This window comes from Protopterus annectens, chromosome 16.part0 (assembly GCF_019279795.1).
Source record: "Protopterus annectens isolate FY-2018-M chromosome 16.part0, PAN1.0, whole genome shotgun sequence".
NCBI lineage: Eukaryota > Metazoa > Chordata > Ceratodontiformes > Protopteridae > Protopterus > Protopterus annectens.
Genome location: NC_056750.1, coordinates 326965733 through 326990743, shown reverse-complemented (window position 1 = coordinate 326990743; position 25011 = coordinate 326965733). Strand labels below are relative to the sequence as shown.

Sequence of the window (25011 nt, the reverse complement as noted above, 5' to 3'; positions counted from 1 at the left end):
CTTTGGAGAACATGGTGGAGGTGCACTATCTGCATGTATGCGCATACTGGACAGCTGGGCAGGGTGACATGCCCTCTGTAGCCCACTGCTATCACTGCATAGTTACTATCAGTGGCCAATATGCAGTGTACTACCCACATATTGGCTGTTGCCTAGGCATGTGTGTGCGTATGACACATGGGTTGAGTGTGTGCTCTGGGTAATAGTGGGGTTGCTAATTTGGATTGGCTGGCCTTGATGTCACATGTATGGGTATGGCTTTGCACCCCAGCCTCCCAGCTAATTTACATCTGTTATCCCTGTATGGTTGACATTGTGATATATAGTAGGGCCACCATAAAAGTAATAAGCAAAACCCCCTCCACATTGGCCACAGATGTCACACACTCACCTCTACACAGGATACAAGTTACACACACACACACACACACACACACACACACACACACACACACACACACACACACACACACACACACCTGTCATGTCTGGGAGTTGAACCCCTACCTAACTAGTTTATTACACTACAGCACTTCCCAGTTATAGTACGTGCCATGGACGTTACAGGAGTACTTCTTCCCCAAAGGTGTATTTCACAGTGACTGACATCAGCAGGATTACCAAAGAATGGCATTTCACCTGTACTGCAAGTGACTAGCCTTAAATACATTGCTCCCTACACAAACAGTGAGACACACACAAAACATCCACAACTTTCATATGTGGGTATAGAACCCTTTACTAAGGCCTATATCACACTCCAGCATGGAACAGTTATCGGTCGCACTGCAGGGATTACAGGGAACTTTCTCCCCAAAGTTGTATTTCACAATGAATGACATCAGCAGGATTGGCAAAGTAGGGCATTTGAAATGTACTGCAAGTGAGTAGCCTATGGTGCATTGCTCCATACATAGACATTGAAACACATGCAAAACATCCAGAACTGCCATGGGTGGTGATGGAACCCTATCACAGTTCTAAATCACACTACAGCAGTACACATTTACAGGATGTGCTACAGACATTACTAGCTATGACTTTCCCAGAGGTGTATTTGTAGGTGAGTGATATCAGCAGCCTTGCTAATGTTGGGTATATAAATTCTAAGGAGTGTGTGTGACCTAAAAGGCATTGTTTGTCACTCAGTTATAAACAGACAGAGACACAGACAGAGACGCAGACACACGCACACACAAACACACACACAGTTGCCAAGTCTGGGGTTAAAACACCTACCTAACTACTTTCTCACACTACAACAGTACACAGTTACAGGATGTGCTACAGAGATTACTGGGGCTATGATTTCCCCAGCGGTGTATTTCTAGGTGAGTGACATCAGCAGCCTTGCCAAAGTTGAGTATATGAATTGTACGAGGTGTGAGTGGCCTAAAAAGCATTGCTTTCTACTCAGTCAGACACACACAAATTTACACATAAACACACAGTTGCCAGGTCTGGGGTTAGAACACCTACCTAACTATTTTATCACACTACAGCAGTACACAGTTACAGGACACACTACTGAGATTACTGGGCTATAATTTCCCCAGAGGTGTATTTCTAGGTGAATGACATCAGCAGCCTTTCCAAAGTTGTGTATATGAACTGTACAGTGTGTGAGTAGCCTAAAAAGCATTTCTCTCTGCACAATCAGTGACAGAGAGAGACGCACACAAACACACACTTACACATTTGGCAAGTCTGGGGTTAGGACTAGTACCTAACTAGTTTATCACTACAGCAGTACACAGTAATAGCACGCGCCATGGGTATTACTGAGCTAGAGCGCTCCCAAAGGTGTATTTCACATTGGATGACCTCAGCAGGCTTGTCATGATACTGCTATGGGGAGGATGGTGTGTGCATGGGCTGTAACCCATTCATGTAGGGGTTGACATGCCGCATGCGGGCACACACGGGGTCATATGCCACAGGTACATGTATAGAGCTACTAGGTGACTACTTCCTTGTACAGTCATGTTGTACAGCTGGCACGTGCAACACGCTGTCATGCTGACAGATACTGGTGGCTAGTATCTGCAGTGAGTGACACCTGCACCTCATGTGTTTGGGGCCCTTTGCCTGTGTGCTGGGTGGGACAGGCCCAGATGGCTCCTTGTCACAGTCACCCTCTTCCACACATCTATGTCCGTCTACCTTTGGCTTATTATAGTGTGTTGCCCGTGCATATATGTCTGTATTCCTATCCATTGTGTGTGCAAGGCAGGAGTGGTGCATACTGACATGCGTCTGCAATAAGAACTGCAACTGCCAGATATGTCTGGTCCACTGGTGTTAGTTGACATGGCATTCATGTGTTTTTGTGTGAGCATGCCCAGTATGGCCATCTATACTGCATGTGTGGATCAAGTCCAGGTAGTTTGTACTGCGGTGTTGACCTTTGTGTTGTACACCAACAGGTAGCACGCTGTGTCTGCAGGGTATACATCGGTCATTTGGCATTGACTGTTGCTACATTTCTGCATAGCAGGGAGGACACCTGACTGTTTCTACATTTCTACACAGGGATGAGAGGCACACCTGACTGTTACTATAAGTGTACATAGGATGGTGGGGCACACCTTACACTTTTACACATTTGCTAGGACTGTACTGGTATGTCGGGTACACCATTTCAGTATGTAGTCTTACCTATCGTGCTGGCTAGAGGCATACTAGTGTACTTCAGATCTTAGCTTTAGCTACCTACATATTAGTTTCTGACTTTCTAATCTTCACAACTTGCATCCAACTGGCTGGCCAGCTGTAGTCTGTCTGTGTAGGCCTGAGGTAGAGGTTACCCATGGGGGCTCAATCAGAGGCCATAGTACAGCATTTGTTTGTGTTTGTCTACACCTATCCTGCTGGCTGTGACTGTTGTTGGGTATGTGCCCCCCCAATTGGCATATGTGAGTCACTTACCTTGTGGGTGTCTCAGTATTGAGGGTGGTGCTGCATGGCTGCCTATGTCGGATGCACATAGTACACTCCCTATACATGGTTGAGCACAGATAGTGTCATGTTTGGCATCCCTTTTACTGTATGTGCGAGTCAGAGAGAGGTGTCATTCCCTGGGTCCCTACTGTGTCAGTGCATGTGCTATGCGTTGCCTCTTTGCCAAGGCCAGGGCATACTGGGTATGCCTCCTTCTGCCTACTGGGACAGGCTCAGGTTGTTCCTCCTCCGAGTCACTCTGTGCCTGTGCAGGTCTTGGCACTGGTGGGGGGCTGTGTGGCCCTGCCCCATGCTGTTCCTGCTGCAGCTGTTTCCACAGGATCATATTGTGCAGCATGGCACATACAAGGACAATTTGGGTACATGTAGTTTTGTGAGTACTACAAGGCTCCACTGGATGTGTCCAGGTACCAGAACTGTGACTTGAGCATCCCAAACACATGCTCTATTATGATTCGTGTTTGTGCATGTGCCTCATTATGGAGTTCTTGTTCAGATGTGTGTGCATTTCTGATGGGTGTCATCAGCCACGGCTCCAGTGCGTATCCTGCATCCCCCACTAGGTGACAGTGTGGGATGTCCCCAATGGCAAATGTCTGGTATAGCTGCGTCAGATGCCAGATGTGGGAATCATGGTAGCTTTCAAGGCAGCCAGCACACACATTCATTATTATGCCCTGGGCATTGCACACGACTTGGAAGTTGATGGAGGGGAAGCCCTTGCGGTTAATGTAGACCCTACCCCGCTCACCTGGTGGTGCTTTAATGCATATGTGCATGCAGTCTATTGCACCCACTACCTCAGGGTATTCTGCTATTTGGTGGAAGAGACGCATATTGCTGGCCATCGCCTCATGAGTGATGGGGAAATATATGTGCTCACTGACATGTGCTGACATGGTATCCAGGAACTGGTGGAGTACTCTGGATGCTGATGCCTGTGAAATCCCCATTATATCCCCAGTTGGCCTTTGGAAGGTACCTGTAGCTAGTATTCTTAGGCCTACAAATACCTTGGTATCCACTGGGATGGGTTCCCCTCTGTTAGTTCTGTGTGTCAGGCATGGCCGGCGCAGCTCAGCAATTTGCTGTAGGATGTCCCTGTCCACCCTATAGCATTCCAGTATCTCCAGCTCATGTAGCCCTTGGTAAGTTACCCTGGGTCTGTACACTCTTCTCTGTCTCCTCACTGTGGGTTGCTCAGCAGCATTCACATCCTCACCACCCTCAGCCTCTTGCACATGCTGGTTTATGATAGCAAAAGCAGCCCCTAACATGTTTTCTCTTGCTTTCATTTTGTAAAATTTCCCTGTCTGTATACACCGGTGGTGCAGAGTTTTTGGGAAAAACAAGGGGGAAAGGTGATTGCATAGTTTATAGTGGTGTGCTGGGCTGGGCTGGTCTGCTGCCTGTGTAATTGGCTGATTCTGATACATTGCACCTGTCAGCTAAGCTAGTTCTCCTTGATTACCTTCCTACTGCAGTTTTCCCTTTCCATTGCCTCTCTGTTTAAGCCTGTTTGCATGCCACACAAATGGAGTGCTCACATGTGCACAGAGCTGCTTTTTCCTGGTTTAACTTCCTTTTTCTTCCTGTAAAACCTGGTGCATGGTGCACACACCCACTTTCACTTTGTAAAGAGTGCTAGGCAGGTTTAGACACACCCCTAGCTTAGCTGTGCTAAGCTAGGAGCAATCCTGAGCCATAGGTCTCCAATCCACTTACAGTATGCCTGACACTCCCCCTATGATGTCACCTATATCCTAGTCTTGCACCCAGCTGTTTATACTCTTACACTCTTGGGATCTGCCTCACACACTGGGAAAATCTGGGATTCACTAACCTTTCCCTCATTTGCATATGATTGTTTGCTAATGCATAGTTACATGTCCCACACTGAGCCTACACCCTTAGCAACCATTACTCACTGACCTGGTTGTCTTCTGCCTGCCATTCACTTGCATGGCAGAATACTGATTTTAGTTAGAATGCTTATTTTAGGTTTATTTTATTATTTTTCCCCCGATCCCGTTTGTGCGCTGCTGCCCTATGCTTAAACAGGCTAAGTCAGCAAAAATAAATAAAAGTTGTTTATTTTTTTTAAACCAATGATATGCAGCCTTTATTTGGAGCTGTCATAGCTCCGTTTTGTAGATTGTAGAGATGTACTCTGTTACTAGCCGAGGACATTTCTGCACACTGCACTTGTCCTGTACAGACAGCTGCCAGCTTCCTGGATCGCATATTACCCTAATTTGCATGTTTTTCACCTGCAAATGAGGATAATTTGCATACAGGAGCTCAGTCCATGCAGGATTAGTCTAAGAGCTCACGTGCACATCCCGGGAGCTTGTTCCAGTCACATTGCCGAAAATAGCTCTTAGACTAATCCTGCACGTTCTACAGGGCTTTGTAAATCCGGGGGATAGTCTGTGCTCAAAAATGTAATATTTTAGTATTTCTACAATAAAGCAAATGTTTTAATGGAAAGTCAGAGAATTACAGAAAAAAATCAATGACTTCATCTTGAAAACTTGATAAATAAGTAAATGCAAAGATCATAGAGTTGTCTGCTGCACTATTTTTAAATTATAAATATTTGAAGAACAACTTTGTAACATATATAAAACCTCTATTATTTTATAGGATGTTAAGGTTTTTCCACCAAGGTACTGGTGCTACATTGAAAACATCATTTGCTGGTGGGATAACCACCTCAAAACACCCACAACATATAGATGTGGTACTAAAGCAGTCATCAACATCTTAAGATTGTTATAGACTATCCAAAATGTTGATCAAAGGTTTGAATTTCACACTATTTTAAAAGTACTGTACTCAGAATTTCAAGAAATTTCTACATACAAGCATTTCTGTTTTTTGTGCTGTTCTAGAGCTTGAAGACTAATATTAAATAAACACAGCTTTTAATATTGACTGGTTAGGAAGAGCATCACAGTTTTGTGGCTGTACCCAGGGCTTGTGTTATGCCTAGGTAAATTAGGCATCCACCTAGGGTGTCATGCTTGTAGGGGCTCTCTCTACCTATTTATTTTATGAATTTATTTGTTTGTTAGTGCAATGTTCCCTTATTCACTGCAGAAAGAAAATGCACCAGGGCCACAGCCAGTGCTACAGGGTGATGGTGATCTAATTGACTTGACATTCAAGTTACATTCATTTGTAATGTTGCAAGGTCACAGGAGTACAGACCTCACAATGCTCAAATGTGGCACAAAGGCACACGAAGGAATTTTTTTCTTTATTTGTACAATGAGAGACGTGCTAGGGACAGAAGCAGGGACATTCTGCAGAATTCTGAACAGAGAGGAGGGGAAAGTCACATTGTTGGTGAGATGTGTTTTATTACTGTTTTCACAATAATGCTGGCAGTGATCAGATATTTTGACAATATTTATGGATTTGTGTGGACAATTGAGGTGAGAGGAATGGAGCAATGAGATAAATATTATTGCTATTTTTACAATAATGCTGGCAATGATTAACCAGATATTTTTGACAATATTTGTCTGGCTTTGGGATTTGTGTGGAACAACTTGAATTGGAATATTTTAACATATGGCAGCTTGTTTGTGTGGACTGTGAAGGAGAAATAATAAGTATGACTTAGATGTAGTAGCTATGATTGCTATGTGGGAGATGAGTTGGCTGAAAGAAACTGACCAACCCTCTTGTCGTTTTCTCACTTTAAACATTCACTGTCTGCTTAGGACTAGTGTGCATATGTGAGAAATAAGATGACTATGCACAGACATGGTACGTATAATTGCTATTGCTATCTTCTGTGGACGAAAATTACTTGCCTGCTTCTATTTGCTTATTAATTTGGTTTTGCAGGACTTATATAATTATGTGAAGCAAGATGCATTATTTTAATATGTGGCAAAAATTTGAAACAAAAGTGAAATTACATTACATAGTAATCCTCTTTCATCAAGATCAGATGTCTGAATTGGGTTCTGGCATGTAGATCGCAAGAAGAAAGCCCATGAGCTACAATGCTGAAACTAGAAGGCTGCAGCACTGCTAGATCATAGAGCGGTGAGGCCGAAAGGGAGATACGCCATGGGAATCCATGTCGGTGGGAAAACCAACAAATGGAGACAACTCCTAAAGCAGGTACGCGGGCTGCAACCCGACAGTGGAAACAGCTGCGCAAAGGTGAGAACAAGACTAAAACAAAAGAACGGAAATAACAGCAGCATACCTTTAGCGCTCCACATGTCCACACAAAGCACAATAATAAATGTAGCATGTACACAAGCACGAAAATAACAACAACATTCCTGTAGTGCTCCACACAAACCCGCACAGTGAACATTCCCGGGGAAGCAGACAGTAAAACCCACAGTAGCTGCAGAAGAGCATGCATACATGCACATTTCCCAAACAGCAAGAACACCAGAAACATCCCTGCCAATACACCCTAACAGTATATAACAGCACAGGCAGCCCTGAGCTGTGCAGAATATGGGTAGTCCAAATACCACACACATGTGGCCATCCAGCACTGTAGTGGAACAGACAGATGAGTTTCAGACTTCATACCCCTCAGAAAGTACATGCTACCACAAGACCTGTTGAACACCAACCAAGCATGTCACAGCATGATGGACACAGTGTCTTTGTGAGTACCACTGTTGTGAATGGCTCCAATACATGACCAACCCAAAGTGATGGATAGGCATGCCTGCAACAGACAGCAACTGTCCTGCCAGAGCCCCTTTAGTGCAGTGGCAGGTGGGAACTTGCCAACTCGGGCAAGCACAGACTACCAACCCAACAGCAGGAAATAAACATTGTAGTAGGGGAACACTGTCACGCAGGGGTAGCAACCCTCCACCCAGTCCACAGCAGCATGTGTGTATTGCGAGGGCCACCAAACCCATCCATTGGTTGCTGCAGCTGGGGTACACAAGTATGCAGGCCCATGTAGGCAGACAAGGGTGCAACACAGAGTAACTTCCCTTTGTAACCTCTGTCACTGAAACTGAGACTAGGCCACACACCCTGATTGGCCGGCAACAACAGCTGGGAGGTAAAGGGGACCTGTGCAGTATACGTAGAAATTGTGTTGCAAGCAAGCTGTGTAGACGCCTACCAGACTACAAGCACTTGTCAGCCCCATGGCTGTGTGAACTGCTCATAGTGAAACCCTAGCAGACCAGGCAGTCAGAGCAAGGTGGAGTGCAGACAGCTGCACAGGGCCACTGTGGCAGGCAGCACTACTTCACAGGGTACAACACAAGGTGGTGTACAGCAACTATTCTAATGTCTGATAGTGACTTGTACCAGGTTCGTGTCTACATCCTGTTCCCAGCTACACTGGCCGTGATGAATACTGAGAGGCCATCAACAAGTGGCGTTACCATGATGGAATCTATGTACCTGTATAGCTCCGGTCAGCTTGGCAACAGATACAGCACAGTGCCCAGCCAACGGGGCAAACCAATTGCTGGTAGTGGAGGGATACCTCTACCATTTGGAGTGTGAAACACCACCTAAACGGTACTGGGCCTGTATCGAGCAGAGAGTAAAGGCCTGCAGAGGTCATGCCATCACTGTTTGTCAGGATGAGGGGGAAGAACTGCTGAAATCACTGCCACACCAGCACAGCCCAGATGCAACAATAGCCCAAGTGGCTACACTGTGAGCAGAGCTGCGGCAGAGGGCAGTAACCGGCAATGACCTGCCAAGCCTGGTAATGCAGAGTGTCCTAGGCACAGTGGATGACAATGTACTACAAGAGATGCCTTGTCATGCCACCCTGCATTGTAGCATAACCAGGGTACGGCAGAGGGCATGGGCATCCATGACCACACCTCCAGTAACACTCGTGGATATTAATGTCAGCCAGTATCCACTCCGTAGTGGCAGCTTTATCCTCCATAGAAGGTCTGATATGGATGGGACTGATTCCTTGGTTCTACTTACAACATCAGAGAATCTGACTGATCTGTGCAGGTCTGGCATCATTCTTGGGGATGGCACCTTCCCCACACGGGCTGATATATGTTGCCAGCTGTATACATTACATGGATGTATTGGCACCCCCACCTCAGCAAGGATCGTCCCCCTGGTGTACTGTCTCATGACACGGAAGTCAGAGTCTGCATACAACAATATGTGGGAGATACTGAAGGGTATGACCACAGAACAGGGATGCACCTTGGCTCCACAGTATATTATGACTGATTTTGAGATGGCAGCGATATGTGCCAGCTGTAAGGCATTCCCTAAGAGTATTCTGAAGGGGTGCCTACTCCATTTTGCAGAGATCATTTGGTGCCAGATCCAGCATCACCACCTTGTGGCCCTCTATGGTACGTACACTGCTTTCTCAATTGCCATCCGCAAGCTGATTGCATTGGCATTCTTACCACTGGCAGATATTGTCCCTGCATTTCTGGACATTGTGGCTACTTTACCAGACTGTGCACAGCCTATTGGCATATTTCTGGACCATCATTATGTGCGAGGCTGACCACACAAGTATGCATCCCGCTGCTCTGCACAGCAATGACTGCCATCGTCCTACCCTTTGAGGTTTTGGAATGTATGTGATGTCCCTGACATGGACTTCCCGCGGACTAATAACCAGGTGGAGACATGGCATCATTGGCTGAAGGTGTTACTGGGATGCCCTACTTTGCAGCTATCTGACCTTCTGTCTGTTCTGCAACCGGAACAGAACCGGACAGATACCCGACGGGAGTCTCTTTTGAGGGGGATGCCTGTGACACCACGTAGGAAGTCTATTGTAAGGGAGCGTCGCCTAAAGCACATCTTGCAACATAAGTGTGACTACAGTGTTGTGCAGGATTTTCTCCGTGCCGTGGCACATTTCTACAAGTTGTGATTATATCTGGGTTTAGTACGCACCAAGCACTACACACATCACTTTACAAATTGTGTTAATAAAGGCTTTGCCCACAGCACACAGGTTTCACACTACCACTTTCATGCCCACTTGGCATCCTATGCCAGGCACATGTTCCACTAACAGTTGCACATGGTGGCTTCTAGGGGGGTGCAGAGTGTATCACTATGGGGGTTTGTGTCTGCCACCTGTGGTTAGGGTGCAGGGGGTTCCTCATTTCCACAGGGAATTGTCGACAGGCATTTGTCACTGCAGCTAAACTGCCAACCTGCCATGTGTCCACATCCAGCTGTCTCACAGGGGGGTGTTGCACCACCTAGGTGCATGAACCCGTCTGAATTGTATATAGAAGTGGCTATAACTGCTTGGTAGTGGTTGTCTGGATGAATGTAACAGACCTTTTTGTCACTTGCTCAGTTTACCAGTCATCTATCAAAAAAAAAGGGATAAATGCTTCAAAGAGTACTCGGACCTTCGAAACGTATGGTGGCTCCCACACACCAAAGTTGTACAAGTGGATTTTGACATGGGCTGAGTGATCACCTCTGCTTTGAACCCCATCTAGTCTGAAACCAACCATGCTCAAACTTGTACACAGATATTCTTGACTTTTGTGTGTGTGTGTGTGTGTGTGTGTGTGTGTGTGTGTGTGTGTGTGTGTGTTTGGGGGGGGGTTATTAAGTTTTAAATTTCCTCCCAAGCCTCAAGGGTCACTGTATCTTGTGTTAGGCTGGAGACAGTGTGGTCCATTATTTCTTTAACTTATCTCATAAACTTAAGAAAGGTGCACAGTGGGTCGCTTTAGCTTGTATAGGAGTACTGTACTGTCACTAGAAGTAACAATATTACATATTGTAATCTTTTTTGTTCATTTTCATTGCAATCAAACATCTGATGCATATACAAGTGTCTATCTGTAAGGTAAGAAATAAATAAACACGCCATTTATGTATGTCTGAGAGCAAATACATTATTTTCTGTTTGTTGTTTTTTTTCTTTTTCAGTTTTATTCTAGTCTAAGATCAAAAGGGTACACAGACAGTGACTGTCTTCTTGGGTTAGAGATGAGGAAGAGTGCTTTCTATAAATATGACAGCAGCTTGAAATATGACTGTGGGCATTTGTGCCTTAATTTTAACCCCAGTTTAACACCAGGGGAGGATACACAGAAAGTGAGTACCTATTTTGAGGTGGAAGGTAGTGAGGCAGGTACTATTTCCAGTTACGATGTAGGTATCCTCACTAGCATTTGTCTTTTCAGTTTATTGTGAAATGATATTTGGTCAGCTTCAAGCATTAAAACATGGATGTAACTTATTTCCTCCTTGAAATAAAGAGGAGGATTGAGTTTCTTTTCAGTGCCAATGATTTTTGTACAGGTCATCATTGAATCAAAAGGTTGGACAAAATGCTCTAAAATGCACCTCAGAACATAACCCCATGACTTTGGGGTGCTTAGTTGCCCCCAGACTCCCAGCATAATTTATTTATTACAGGGTAGTCTTGGTCAGTTAATGTGTGTTGAAAAGATGCATGACAAAGCAAAGTTAGAGTACAATTGAATTTCTTTCCTTAATCACATTTTTTTTGTTCAGGCCATTGTTGGAAGAAAAGGTTGTTTACAGAAACTCTGAAATGCATCTCATCTAACCCCCCATGGCTAAACCCCGAGCTTAATGCAGTTGAATCAAAGTGCAGTCTTGCTTAGATAGAGCATGTTGAATGAATGAATGAATATGAATGAACCGATACTGTTGGGACAAAATGAAGAGCAAGACAAACTGTGGGGAAAAAAGAAGAAAAAGTTAATCTAGATAGTGAGAGTAGGCCAGGATGAGTTGGGATGTGCTGTGTCTAGATTGTGAGGGCCAGGATGAGTTGGGATGTGCTGTGTCTAGATAGTGAGGGCCAGGATGAGCTGGGATGTGCTGTGGAGCCTTTTCACCCAGAACTGTCTTTTGGGGGGAGAAAATAAATGTGCTGTTTATGTATGCCTGACAGCAAGTATGTCATGTTATATTCTTGCTGAACCTCACACCATTTTAAAGATATTCAGCTTAAGTTCAGACTGCTTTTCTTATCGTACTGCATGACAGCTGTGCAAAGATGACAATACTACCCTTGGCTTTTTTTATCACTGCTGCGCAACAATAATTTTTTTCTTACTATCCAGACTAGTTTTCTGTCCCTGCTTGATTTGTACGGTATGAGGACTTTTCTTCCGACACAGTTATGCATATGTGTTTGAGAGAAGGCTTTTTCCTCCAAATGTATTATCTTACATTAATACCCTGATGATATAGCACCAAGGGTTACATTTTAACAGTGTTGCTTAAAGCAACAGCCGAAAAGATACTTTCTTTCTCAAAACTGAATTCTCTGGAACAGGATGACATTATAGATACATTTATGCATATGCAGACATTAACAAAGATAAACAAAATAAGAACCAGTTAGTGTAACAGCAGGATGTTCTAAAGGGCAGAAAACTACAACACTGGTCATCAGGTAACTAATACAAGATCATCACAGCAGGAACTGAAAAATGAGGACATTTGAGATGCCTGCACATGTACTGCTGGAGTACAAGATGACTGAAAATGGAAACCATATATTAATTCAAACAGGTGTATAAATATCTTGTTCTGAAATGTCAGTCAATTTTAGAACTAATACTGTCCAAAATAGCTGATAAAACATAGATAACTGCAGTTTGTGTCATACAGTCTATCTTCTTCAAACATCAAAGTAGGCACGCCAATACCGAATTTATTTACTTTTGTTAACTGGGATAGTTGGAGTGGCTAATGTTCTTTTTCAGCAGGCTCTAGGGGAGTAAAGCTCCAGCAGCGTAAAGCATAAGGACACAATATATAGCTTGAAGATACAGTGGCACATCTTAATTATATTGCATAATGCAAGTTGCATAAGGTAGCAATGGTAATAGTTTTAAACATTTAAATATTACACTAATTAAGAGATTACAGTTTATATTAATGTACAGTTATTCAGCATTACACAAGTCGACAGATGTTTTATATAAAGGGATGCCACATCCCCTAACTCTTCATGCTATATATGCACTTATAGTCTGGCCTGCAGTTCATCCTCCATATAATGACACTAAGCAACTTGTCAGGGTTAACCTTAGTTTATTACAGTCTCTTGCTATTGTGGATTAAGTCATTAGTTCAAATAATGCTGGCACCCAGCATACAAGGCTTTGCAAGCTGCCCCTCTTCTGATGAGTCTTATGGTTCCTTCATTACACTCAAGTGTTCTCACCTAAACTTGCTCAGAGCTGATGTTAGAGTGACAACTACAGATTCATTGTCATTCTGCAGAAACCACGTATCACAGAAATATCAACTAATCTCTTAACTGGCAATTGTGCAGGCAGCTAAACAGTCCCCTATCACTCTGCCAGCAGCTAGAAATTCAAAAGCTGTAAGTGAGAAGAGCAAGGAGAAACAGCAGCTTTGGCTATTAACACAACCACATCAGGGCACTGCCTCTGTCGCTGTATCATCTTATCGAATTGATCACATTATTGAGTAAGGAGTTCGGTATTCTTGGCTGGGCTCTGCTCCAGTTAATTATTGCTTGGGCTAGATTCCCATGGAATTGTATAGCATGTTTCTCCATGTCTCTGCGTACAGCATTAACAATTGTTAAAACTTTTTTAATGGGGACCATCAGCATCCTAAAGGTTTTTAACTCTGTGGTTAATAAAACCAGTCTATGTTATGTATTCAAACATTCCAAATGTCGAATATCATATGATCGAGACCATATGGTCGACATTTGGATGTTCGAATATACCATCGGGGGAAAAAAAAAAAACATACCTTAACTATGCGAGCAGGGGAGCAAGCACCCCTGCACCCCCCACCCCCCCTACTTAAATATACCAACTCCGAGACCGCACTTCAGTGCAGTAAAGGGAAATTCTCCCATTCTGCACCATACGGCGCCGTTAGTCAATCTGCAGACACTTGAAATGTCAATCATATGGTCTAGACCATACGTTGTTCGACATTTCAAGCATTTGTTTAATTGACATAGACCCAATAAAACAATTATGTTGGAAAGTGGTGAGAAAATGTATGCTTGCACCCACCACGCCGCCATAGGCTGTCATATTGCTAGTGAGTGTCAAGTGATTAATGCTTTCCAAGTGGCAAAAACAATAAAAATGGAATAAAAAAGTAGAGGAGGTATGACTGACATAAGTAAGAATCCTGTATCTTGCTCTTGAAGAAGATTTTTCCTCATAGCAAGGTCTACAGCACATATGAGTTTTTTTTTTCTTTGCGAGTGCCCACAGACCGAAAATGCATAAAAGAAATGATGTAAGGAGCTGAATATAATACGTACACATTGTGAAGAATACTGTTAATAGTATGCCTCCCAATGATGCAAATACGCACCAAGAGGGCACAGCTGTGTCTGTGCTCCAAACTCCATGTCTTACTGCTAGAAGTTTTATGACCACCTTTTCATTGTTATAAGATGAAGCCTACAAGTGTGTGATATTACTCAGCATGCTATTTGAGGAACACTAATTAAGCAAGTGCATCCTGATTTAGTAAGTTAGATTAACCTAACCATTGATTTATTATGGTGTTGTATGTCAGACAGGCATTCACTAAATTACTGGCATTATTTTTCATTGCAGAGCAGAAGAAAAGAAGAATTACCTTAACCTGGGAAAGAAGACCTATTTCCCTGAAGATATGAATGAAATATTCACAGGAAAAGCAAGCCACATCTGTACCTATATATTAGATTCATCCATGAGCACAAGTATTAAAGAGCACAGCTTATCACGAAGTCCTTTAACAAACGTTTCCCCTTCAGCATTGAACACTGACAACGTTTTGTATGAGACGAAAAAGAATAGTCCAAATTTCATCAGACAATATGCTGTGGACTGGGAATTACCTGAATATCATGAATTTATTTCTAGAAGTTGCATAAGTGAAAATGACCATGACAATATCAATAAAGAATTAAGTTTTAATTCACCAGAGGATTCTTTCTACCCCTCACCTGTGTTTGATAGAGGAAGATCCTGTGCTAAACGAATGCAAATTTTACGAAAACATTCTCCTTGTCATAAACTAGAAAAACTGAAAGCAAAAATCAGAAAACAGAGACAACAAAAAAGTTTTGTAGAAGAACTAAATAAATCAAATCCAGTTCCAGAGAAAGAAATAGTAAATCGGGATTCCATAAAACAAACCGTTCGGAAAGTTACAGCTGCTCCACCACCACCGGTTTATAAAGGTCTGTATTTGTGTTCCATGTTTAAAGAAACACTACTATTAAATGCACTTCTTCATGATTTCCACATTATATAGAGGTTTTACCTCTTCAAAAAAGCAGTTTAAAGTTTTACAAAGTTAAACATGATCCAGAATGAGCATAATTAGCAAAATATGAATATTCTCTCTATTTGCTGTTTTATTTGAATGGTAATACAATGTTTAATTTGCTTTTGATATATTCAGTGAGGAATCTGGATATTCCTATAATGTGTGAAGCAACTGAGTTATATCACAGTAAGGGAATTTTCCTGAAGTCCTGCAGAGGTAATAGATTTCTCATTTTTATATCTGCTGTCACTCTCTCTCTCATACACACACGTGTATGTGTGTGTGTGTGTATGCGCGTGTGTATGTGAATACTATTGGGAGGTCAAAAGCAACAATGTGGCAAATCACAAACCCTTTTTTTCATGCATTCTAATACATATATGAAGTCAGTCATGATATATAGAACACCATTTCATCAAAACATCAGGATGGATCCTGCAGATAGGCAAGGCCTGCCCTCCTTGCATAAATTGCTTGATAAAGTGGTGCAAAATAAAGTGGAATCAATGCTCTGACATTCAATTAAACCACAATTCGACAAAATGCTCCATAACTGTGTGTGTGTGTGTTTGTGTGTGTATGCGTATATGTGTGTGTGTGTGTGTGTGTGTGTGTGTGTGTGTGTGTGTGTGTATGTGTCACAGAAATTTGGAGAATGGGGAAAAAATGTTAAAATGCAACACACTTACCTTCAGCAGTAAGCATTAGAAAGTTTCTCCTTTTCCCTTCTATTGTCCAATCTTTGAGTTAGTATATGTAGAGATGCAGGAGTGTGATGGTGCTGGGGATTTTGCCCCTCCTGTAAAAAAAATCCATTAGACATAAGTATACCAGCAACCAGAGTTGGTGCAAACTTTAGCACTGACACAATTATCTTAATTCTGCAAATTCCCAAATTCCTTACGACTTCTAATATCACAAAGGATTACATACTGTAGTTGCTGTATAAAACTAAAAATAATGACTTCCATTAATTTCCTTGGATGACTAATAAATAGTGCCAAATATGCATTTTGCAGTTTTGCAGAGCTCCTCTTCAAACTGTTTGAGTTTTGATACATGATGTGTCCCCAAAGTATGATAAACTGTAGTAGTGATGCTCCTGTACAATTTCCCTACCAGTGATAATGAACTAAGAACTGCCACTCTAAATATCTGTCTGGTGGGTGGTGCACAGGGTTAAGTCTGTGAGCTGCTGTTCCTGTGGTACAGGGTTGGATTCCTTCAATCCTCCTTCCCCTAGTGTGTGACCTTAAGCAAGTCACTTAATCAGAAATTGCTCCCAGGTTGCCCCTAAAAAGGGACTGAGTGTGTCCAGTGGGCCTACCTGATTAACAAATGGGTATTATTATTATTAATAATAATGACCTGTGAAACTACAGACCTATTAGCCCAACTATTCTGAGTTATAAAGCCATGAAATGGCATTGTATCTGCCTGCAGCAACTGTAATCTCAAAATGTTATCAGGCTAGACCCACATCAGTTTGGCTTTATCAAAGAGAGATCATGACAACTCAGTTTAGCTAACTTCTTTGTGAAGGTCACTCAGATGTTTACAGTGGTCATGCTTTTCCTGCAGCTTATTTGGATATGGCCTAAGCATTTGACATTATATCCTGTACTGGCATTTGCAAACAAGCCAAATGCAATAACAGTATTTCAGTACATTGTGAAGTGGATACTCAACTGATGGAAAGTAAAACCCACATAGGTAAGGTGGCAGGTGCTTCCTCATTAATTACAAATGTAGTTAGTTATTTGCCCTAGAGCTCAGTACTGGGACACATCCTTTTCAGCATTATCTTCTCCATTCTCCAGAGAATGAATAAGGAACTTTGGTTAACTAAGTTTACAGATGACTGCAAACTTGGCATTATTGTTAAATCTCCCTCCGATGCCCATTCATTTCAGCAGGAACTAACCTCTATATGTGTATGGAAAAAGAATTAGAATTAAAAGTTAAAAAGTGTAGTGTCGTATTCAGAGAGGAACTCTGTCTCAGTGTAATGTATAGTCAATACCCTACTGCAAAATGATAAATGTACTCCGAGATCTTGGGACCTGGGTTCATGAGTCCCTCTCCTTCAACTGCCATATAGCAGCAGTAATCAGAAACACCTTCTGTTTAGCACAACTAATATCTAAAGGATATTATCCAGGTGAAGAATGTCATCAGCCCTCATTATATAGCCCTAATTATACCAATTATTGAGTATAACATCCACTTTGGGATGTATCTTCATAGATGTATTAAGCAACTGGAAAGGCTTTGAATCGCACACTACCAGCAAAGGCTGTAAGTACAATCTCATAGCCTCTTGGTTCATAGGTAAGTACTATGCTGTTTGCCTCTGTGGGCCATTTTAAGCCTAGCCAATTTGTCTTTCAGAGGTGAGAATAAAACCCTATACCTTGTGTGCATGGAGTAAAGACCTTAACCATTATAGCATCCCCCAACCCTTAGGCGTTGCACTCCTCCTTCTCATTAAGGACCTCATCCTCCTTGATCCCCTGTGTCTTTGCAAATGAAATAGCTTCACTAATACCACAACGAGTACCTTAAATCTATACCAGCGCATGTATAAAATGTGCAGTAAAGGCAAAGTTACTATCAGATGCCTATCTCACTTCTGGAACAGATGCTCTGTGCAAAAAGAGTGACACCCAGACATACTTAGATTAAAAGTGGATCAGTGCTTTGGTACCCATAATTTGATTTATAGCAGACAGCAGCTTTAAAAATGAATGAGGACAGTTCTAGAAGGGAAGAACAGTAGCAAGTACAATGTACATTTTCTGAATTATTTAACCAATAAACCTAAAAGCAACTTAAATGCAGTATGCAAAAGGTCATACCATGTAGAGAATGAAAAGCCAACACTATTAGTAGCATATATATTTCACGAGATATTAATTGATGTTATTAAAGATGTGCAGATTTCCATATTTTTATTAATATTTCAAAAACAAAACTGCAAGTTGTTACGTGAGAGGCTGTGCAATTTTAATAAAATGTTAACTGGTACTATATATAATTTTTATGCAGTGTTGAAAATACAGAGGAAGTTCATTCACTCTAGTAAAGTTGAAGGTATAATTTTTGTTCATTCTTCCATACCCCCTTTATCCAATTCAGGTTCATAGGGAAGAGAGGCTGTACTTCTACATTCCGGGTGCAAGGCTGGGAAACAAGATACACACATGCAGATTCACACACACACATACGCGCACATATATACACACATTTGTGGGCAATTTGGGAGATTGCCAATTTATTCCATAGTGTATCTTTGGAATTTTGTAGGAATCCAGAACAGCCAGTTAAAACCATCGTGGATAGAAGAAAGTCATGCAGACTATATGAATAGTGTGACCCAGCTGGGAACCAGGCTGGAGAACCAAGTGCTATGAAGTTAGTATAGCAATAATTTAAAAGGTAGTATGACCTCAGAACTGAACCGTAACAGGTTATAATTATTAATACACACCCCAAGAAGTGGAATTCCCTGGTATGTCACATGCCATTATGTTGCTTTGCATTCTGCACCAAAGTAGCATTACACATTTTGTGATGAATGCAAAGCCATTATGAGGGATGAAACTAGCGTTCATTCCTTGTACTGCACTGTTGGATTTTGTTAATCTCTGCTGCTGTTTTTAAGGCTAATAGTTAAACAAATTCAGTATGTTTAGTAATATTTTTAATTCAGCTTTTACAACTGATATGATACTAAATGTTTGTTTTTTTTTCTAACAAAAATGCTTTTATTTATTTATCCATCTAGTCTTCTTATGCTCTAGTTAGGCCATCTGTCCCTCTTTGAGTGAAATCAGGTTATAGGATGCCGTCACACAGGCACATGTGGATTCCTGCACGGCTACATTATTGGTGACCTGATGCATGTGCATTCCTGCACCACTAATCAGTTTTAGTTCATTTGGACTGCAGTGAAGACTTCATCTTTCCATTCACTGGACTTGGCAAGCAAAACAAATTTGGTGATTTCTGTTTTATTTAAATATAAGAATGAAAATGTTTGAATTGTACATTTTTTGCAAAGGCTGTGTTTTGCAAAACAATACTTTGACATATTTTTTCATCCCCTGCTGCCTCTCCATCTATCATTTTCCTTCCTGGCCACCTGAAGAATTTGTTCCCCTTCACTGGGGTGGAAGATAACTTAGAGCTGTCATTAAGCAGCCAACAGGATTTTTTCCCTTATGTGGTCCAACCACTTGAAGCCAGGACTCCTGTGGAGGGATTCTGGTCTCCACTGGAGATTCAGGCATGGAAGCTACACCTCAGGCATGTGCTTCCAAACCTCGCCTCACAAATTACATCAATCCTGTTCCACCTACCTCTATCAGCTGTCTGGGCCACTAAACAAACTGTGGACACCTGTTCATAGATAGGACTTTATCTTAGTGTGCCAATTGAGCAGGCATAGTACAGAACAACATTAATCTTTATACTGCTTTTACTAGTACAGACATTACTTTTTTTATTTGCAGCACTTAAGGTGCACCATTAAATCCATCCATCAATCCTTCCATGCATGTTATAATATTTAAGTAACAATGGCACTGTGGTTTAAAGACACCTTATGGGTCTAATTTGTATCTGGTTCGGTTTATGGAAACAGTTTATATTTCCTCAAAACATTCTGCAGTCGAACTTCATTAACAGTTTTATACTTCGCTCTTTTAGCAAGGTATATTACAAAGAATGCTAATGAGTTTTAATTGATAAGTGCAAGCATTCAAGTGATTTTTTCCTGAATCATGCTTCAGTAGTATATTTCAGTATAGATATTTTTTTTACACGCCAAGTCATAAAATATATAATGAATATAATACCAGTTTCCCAACATTGCTATATGTTTAGCTATAAATTTGCATCCAGCAGCCTGAAATATAATATTTCTAATGCTTCATACAACTCGTTACGTACTTTTATTATTTGTACCTTAAAAATTATTTTGGTTTGAAAAGTAACTATATTAATTAGTCACTAGAGGGAGCCCCAGTACATAAAAAAGAAATCTGGCTATTGAATATTTTAGGCTGGAATGCAAGGTGCAGGAAAGAAAAAAATTGTTCTGAAAATATTTCTTTGCATACTGACAAAGCTTGATATACTTTAGGCAGCTTTATTCTAAGAGTTTATATCAAGGTAGACAGTATTTGTATCTCACCAGACTTTTTACTGCTACTTGCTTTATGACAGTTCATTTCCTGTTGCCATTAAAATAAATAAAATAAAATAAAATAAAAGGGAGAAAATGCTGACTTGCATACCTAACTTTGCTAGTAGTATTAACATTGGGCTATTACATATTACAATATTTTTGATTTTGTAAAATCTGCATTTTTTGTATGTAAAAACATTGTTGTATTTGATTAACTGCTTTATCATTCCAAGGTTGGAGTTTTGTTAAACAAAAAAAAAAAAAAAAACATAAGCGACCATCCATTTACTGGGCACACCCAACTTGCAGTTGTTGCTGAAACAAATCTGAATTCCAAGTGAATACTTTTCTTTTCTTCTTCAGACGCTATGAAAGAAACATTAACAGTTATTTTATCTACATAGCCATAATTTATATCTCTTATTTTCATTTATAGGCTTTCTGTGGACTCTTGTCTCTTGCCGGTTTTCCTTTTTGTGTATCCTATTTCTGGTCTGTGCAAAAATGAATTTACAGTTATGTATTTCTATAGGATGTATTTAATTTTTCTTGCTTATGTAGCAGTTCACACTGGCATGTCTCACAATCATTGTAAACATTACTGGCATTTCTCTGGATTTTCTTAACATGGCACTCTGGTTGGAGGATACAGTTAACTGTCACATTTATGAACTTGGTGCTTTTGATGAAGCTTTTAGTCTCACTTCTTGGTTGTCTGTGGCTTTCATTTTATTTCTCCATAAGTTCTTCTATTATTCTTTTCCACTATCTTCAGTGGTTCTGACTTTCCCATGTTTTTTGGTGGAACAAGACTGCTTCTTGTGTTTTTTTTTTTTTTTTTTTTTTTTGAGGGAATCATTTATGTATAGGGGAGACATGTCTTCTTCCAGTGTGCTCTGCCAGTGATTTGACAATGCCACAGTGTAATTTCCCTATGGTGACATACTGTTGTACTGTTAAACTGAGTGGAGACCTTTATCGTTTTAGCCTTTTAGCTATAGTAGGCTAGTGGCAGCCCTGGTATTACCTAGCTAACATAATTCTGCAACTAAAAATGCTCTCCTATCATGTCCCACAATGAAGATATTTCCAACATGGCTGTAGCCAGATTTCTGTTTGAGGTGTTTTGTCATGGGTCTTTGTGACATCACCATTATGTGTTTCCTTGATTTAATGATAGGTGTTAAAATATGCAGTCAGTTGTTTTGGAGTTATTTGGTAAAGGCACATATGACCTCTCCAGCTTAGAGTCTGACATGGGAAACAAAGCCCCATGAGATCTCTTTGGCAGATACCATAAGGCTCTATGCAAAGCTTTAGATCCTATTCAGGCAATTGGTTAATCTCAGTCCTCCTCCCATAGTCTGTTAATATCCAGGGCCATCCACAGTGACATTTGTCCATGGCAGGTTGTTCACTTCCACCATCTGCTTACTACCTTATTTATTGGTCTCCCAAGCTCTTGACAGGCATGCAGCCCTAGCCATGTCAGTCTTAACCCCATTGGAGCAACACTGGAAAAATAGGGAGTTGAGTGGTATTACAATGGGCTCCTCAACTTTACTAATGGGTCCTGATACTATTAACTTATTGGCTTACTGTGGGTAATGGTAGCTCCTCAGTGGTCATCATATCATAGTTCCAGTCATCTATAGCTGGAGCTCCAATCCCAGATGCTCCTCATCAGCCCTCATTCTCCCCATTTCCTGCATGTGGACAGGGAGTTGTATCAACTCTCACAATCTTTTTCAGTTCATTGCTACTTTTCTACCTTATGCAGTGGTCTTGCCAGATTGTTGCAAGTCTTCTCTCATGAAATCTATTAATTTCTTTGCTGGACATCCTTGTTTTCTCTTGCATTCTTCCTGTCTGTCCCAGATTATCTTCACTACATCATCATCATCTGCTTTCCTACACGTATGCTCAAATCATTGTAATCTCTCCTCTTTGATCTCTGCAGCTGAAGCTATTTTGACTTCTGCTTTGAAGTCCTTATTTCTTCATCTCTTCTACAGGTACTTCACTTCCATTACCTCTTAACTTTATCAAGTGCTCTGCCTCATGCCCAGGTTTCTGTACCATATGGTAGTCCTGGTCTCAGTATAGTTTTGTATACCTTACCTTTTAGCTTTTTTGACAGTCTTCTGTCACACACTACTCCTGACACTCTGTACCGGTTGGCTGATTCTGGCTTTGAATTCTCTGTTCAGATTTTCCTTCTGTTCAGCCATCCCTCCAGCGTACTTGAAGCTGTTGATCTATTCCGCTAGTTTCCCTACTATCTCAGTTTTCAGACACCCAGTATTCCTCATTTCCCCCAGAGTTCCCATCCTATCTGTATCCTGTTTGTAACTTTGTTTTTTGCCATAAGATCCATTCAATTCCTGATTAACAATTAGGTAGTATTGTGTGGAGGATGCCATTTATAGATTGAGGTCATTTTGGTGCCAAGACCTGTAATCATTCACTTTACCGATAAAACTGCATTCATAGAGTGCCAGCTGCCCTGAGGGAAACTGAGTCATTATCTGCTTTTTTTTCAGGCAGGAATGCTCCCAAGAGTATTTATAGTTACCTGTACACATTGAAGTAGTAACATGTACAGAATGCTGAGTTTAAATATTCCACTCACCTTTATCTTACTTGTCATTGTGGTGTTTCCAAAGTTTATGATAGGGTCTGGGTTAGGCAACCTCTTGTGACACTCTATTACCTTTGGTTTTCTTAACCACTTCACACCAGTACTATTCCCTTGAGGAGTCAGCTGATGGCACTGTCCCCTCTGACCATGGTGCAAGTCCACCTTTGCTCACTCCATTGTTATACTCATCTGCCTACTACTTCCTCTTTCATCTTATTGGAGCAACTCTATCTTCATAGTGAGGCAATTGTTTTGCTTGTGATTGTCTCAGATGTCTCATTACAAGGGTCCTGATTGGTCAGTTGTCAGGTGGCTGTACCTTAGTTGAGGTGACTCCCTGTTGGTCAATCTGGTTTGCGTATGAGCTTTTCCTGCAGTACCTTGAACCCCTTTAATCCACCCTGGCACTCCTCTCTCAGCATCTCCACCTTTGTCCACCTAGGTGCCCTCACTCTCCATGCTGTACCATATTCATCTGTGATTTGTTGCCTGGATTCTTCTTTTCCTTTAGATGAAAGTACTTCATTTTTCCTTTGAGCTCTTTAGAGATTGGTGCTGTGAGTGATGGTCATGAGTGCAAGATTGTTTGGATTTGCACAGTTTGCTTCTTCTCCTCAGCTCAGATCCTTAGAACTGATAGTTTGGCCGCCCAAGGATACTTCTTTGGCAACCTTGTCTGGTAGCATGTCTCTGTTTCCCTGCATACTTGTTGTAGCTATTCTGGGGCCTTTACATTTTCCTGTACCACATGTTTTGTCTACTCTCAAGTGAACCAACCTCTATAAGCAGATCTATCCCTCCCCATGGCCATTAACTGATTGGTTAGCCTATTGACTGCTTGGCTTCTGTGTCTGCTCTTGATTTGGTACTTTGCTGATTGACAAGGCCTTCAGTGATGGCACGTTTCCATTTGGTATAATGCTATATTTTCATTTTTTAATTTCAGTACTATTTGTATGGCTGGCTTCGGCTTCTTTTGTTTTTAGCTATCTGTTAATAGTGAGACTTGTATTTTGTAATAATCTGAATATTCATAGATGAAAGTGCAAGCACTCTTAGCTTTTCAGTAAAACCTCAAAGTTTTATGGTTGTCTACACTGGGAACTATTTTTACATTTATGTTTGCTTTAAGTTTGGGTTGATTTGTGTGTATGATAATGGAAACCACTGGACAGTCTTTTTATGATGTATTTCCTAAAAGGACATCTCATTTTTGTGGAACATTGAGACATTTCCATGTTTTTTTTTTTTTGGGGGGGGGGGTATAAATTAATGAAGATAAAACAAAAATCTATAGCTGTAAATTATGTACCTATATATGAATTGGTTCAGGATTACCCATATTTATGGGGACATGATAAAATTAAGTATTTAGGAGTTTGTTTAAAAGAAGGATTATTTTATGGCAGCTAAGGGTATGTAGAAAAATACTAAACAAAAGATAATGCAAACGCTGAGAAACTGGAAGCTGTTGCTTATGGATATGGATAGCAAGATGCAACCAGTAGAAGTGTTCATCCCCTTTAATTTTATGTAGAGATCAGGTATATTTATATCAACCAGAGGCGAAGTTGTGAATAGTAATGATGTAGTTGAAGTATTTTGACTGTGAGGTGAACAGTGCAAGAGTCAAGTGGGATAAGTTGATCCTCCCAATAAAATAAGGAGATTTAGAATTATGTGATTTGAAAGAATACTTCAGAGCTGCACAGTTAAGGCCCTTATACATAACACAAGCAGAAAGCTACAGTTGAAAGTGGAAAGGGATGATGATGATGAAGCAGGGGTGTATGTAATTCAAGAATTAAGGGAAGAGTGGGATTTTGGATGGAAATCTTTGAGGAGAATAACAGTCATACAGAATATTATATTCATACAGTAGCAGGAAGTATGCGAAGAGTAAAGCCAATACAGGAATGGAGAAAAGAGATTCTGCCAA

At 41.2% G+C, this 25011-nt stretch overlaps 1 protein-coding gene across 1 annotated transcript in view; it reads left to right on the top strand.

Moving 5' to 3' along the window:
• LOC122790593 (centrosome-associated protein 350-like) overlaps positions 1-25011 on the top strand; it is a 289372-nt gene that overhangs the window by 65536 nt on the left and 198825 nt on the right. Inside the window, exon 3 of the mRNA XM_044058120.1 lies at positions 14541-15151. Coding sequence (XP_043914055.1) covers positions 14541-15151 — 611 coding nt within the window. The remainder of the gene's footprint in view (positions 1-14540; positions 15152-25011) is intronic.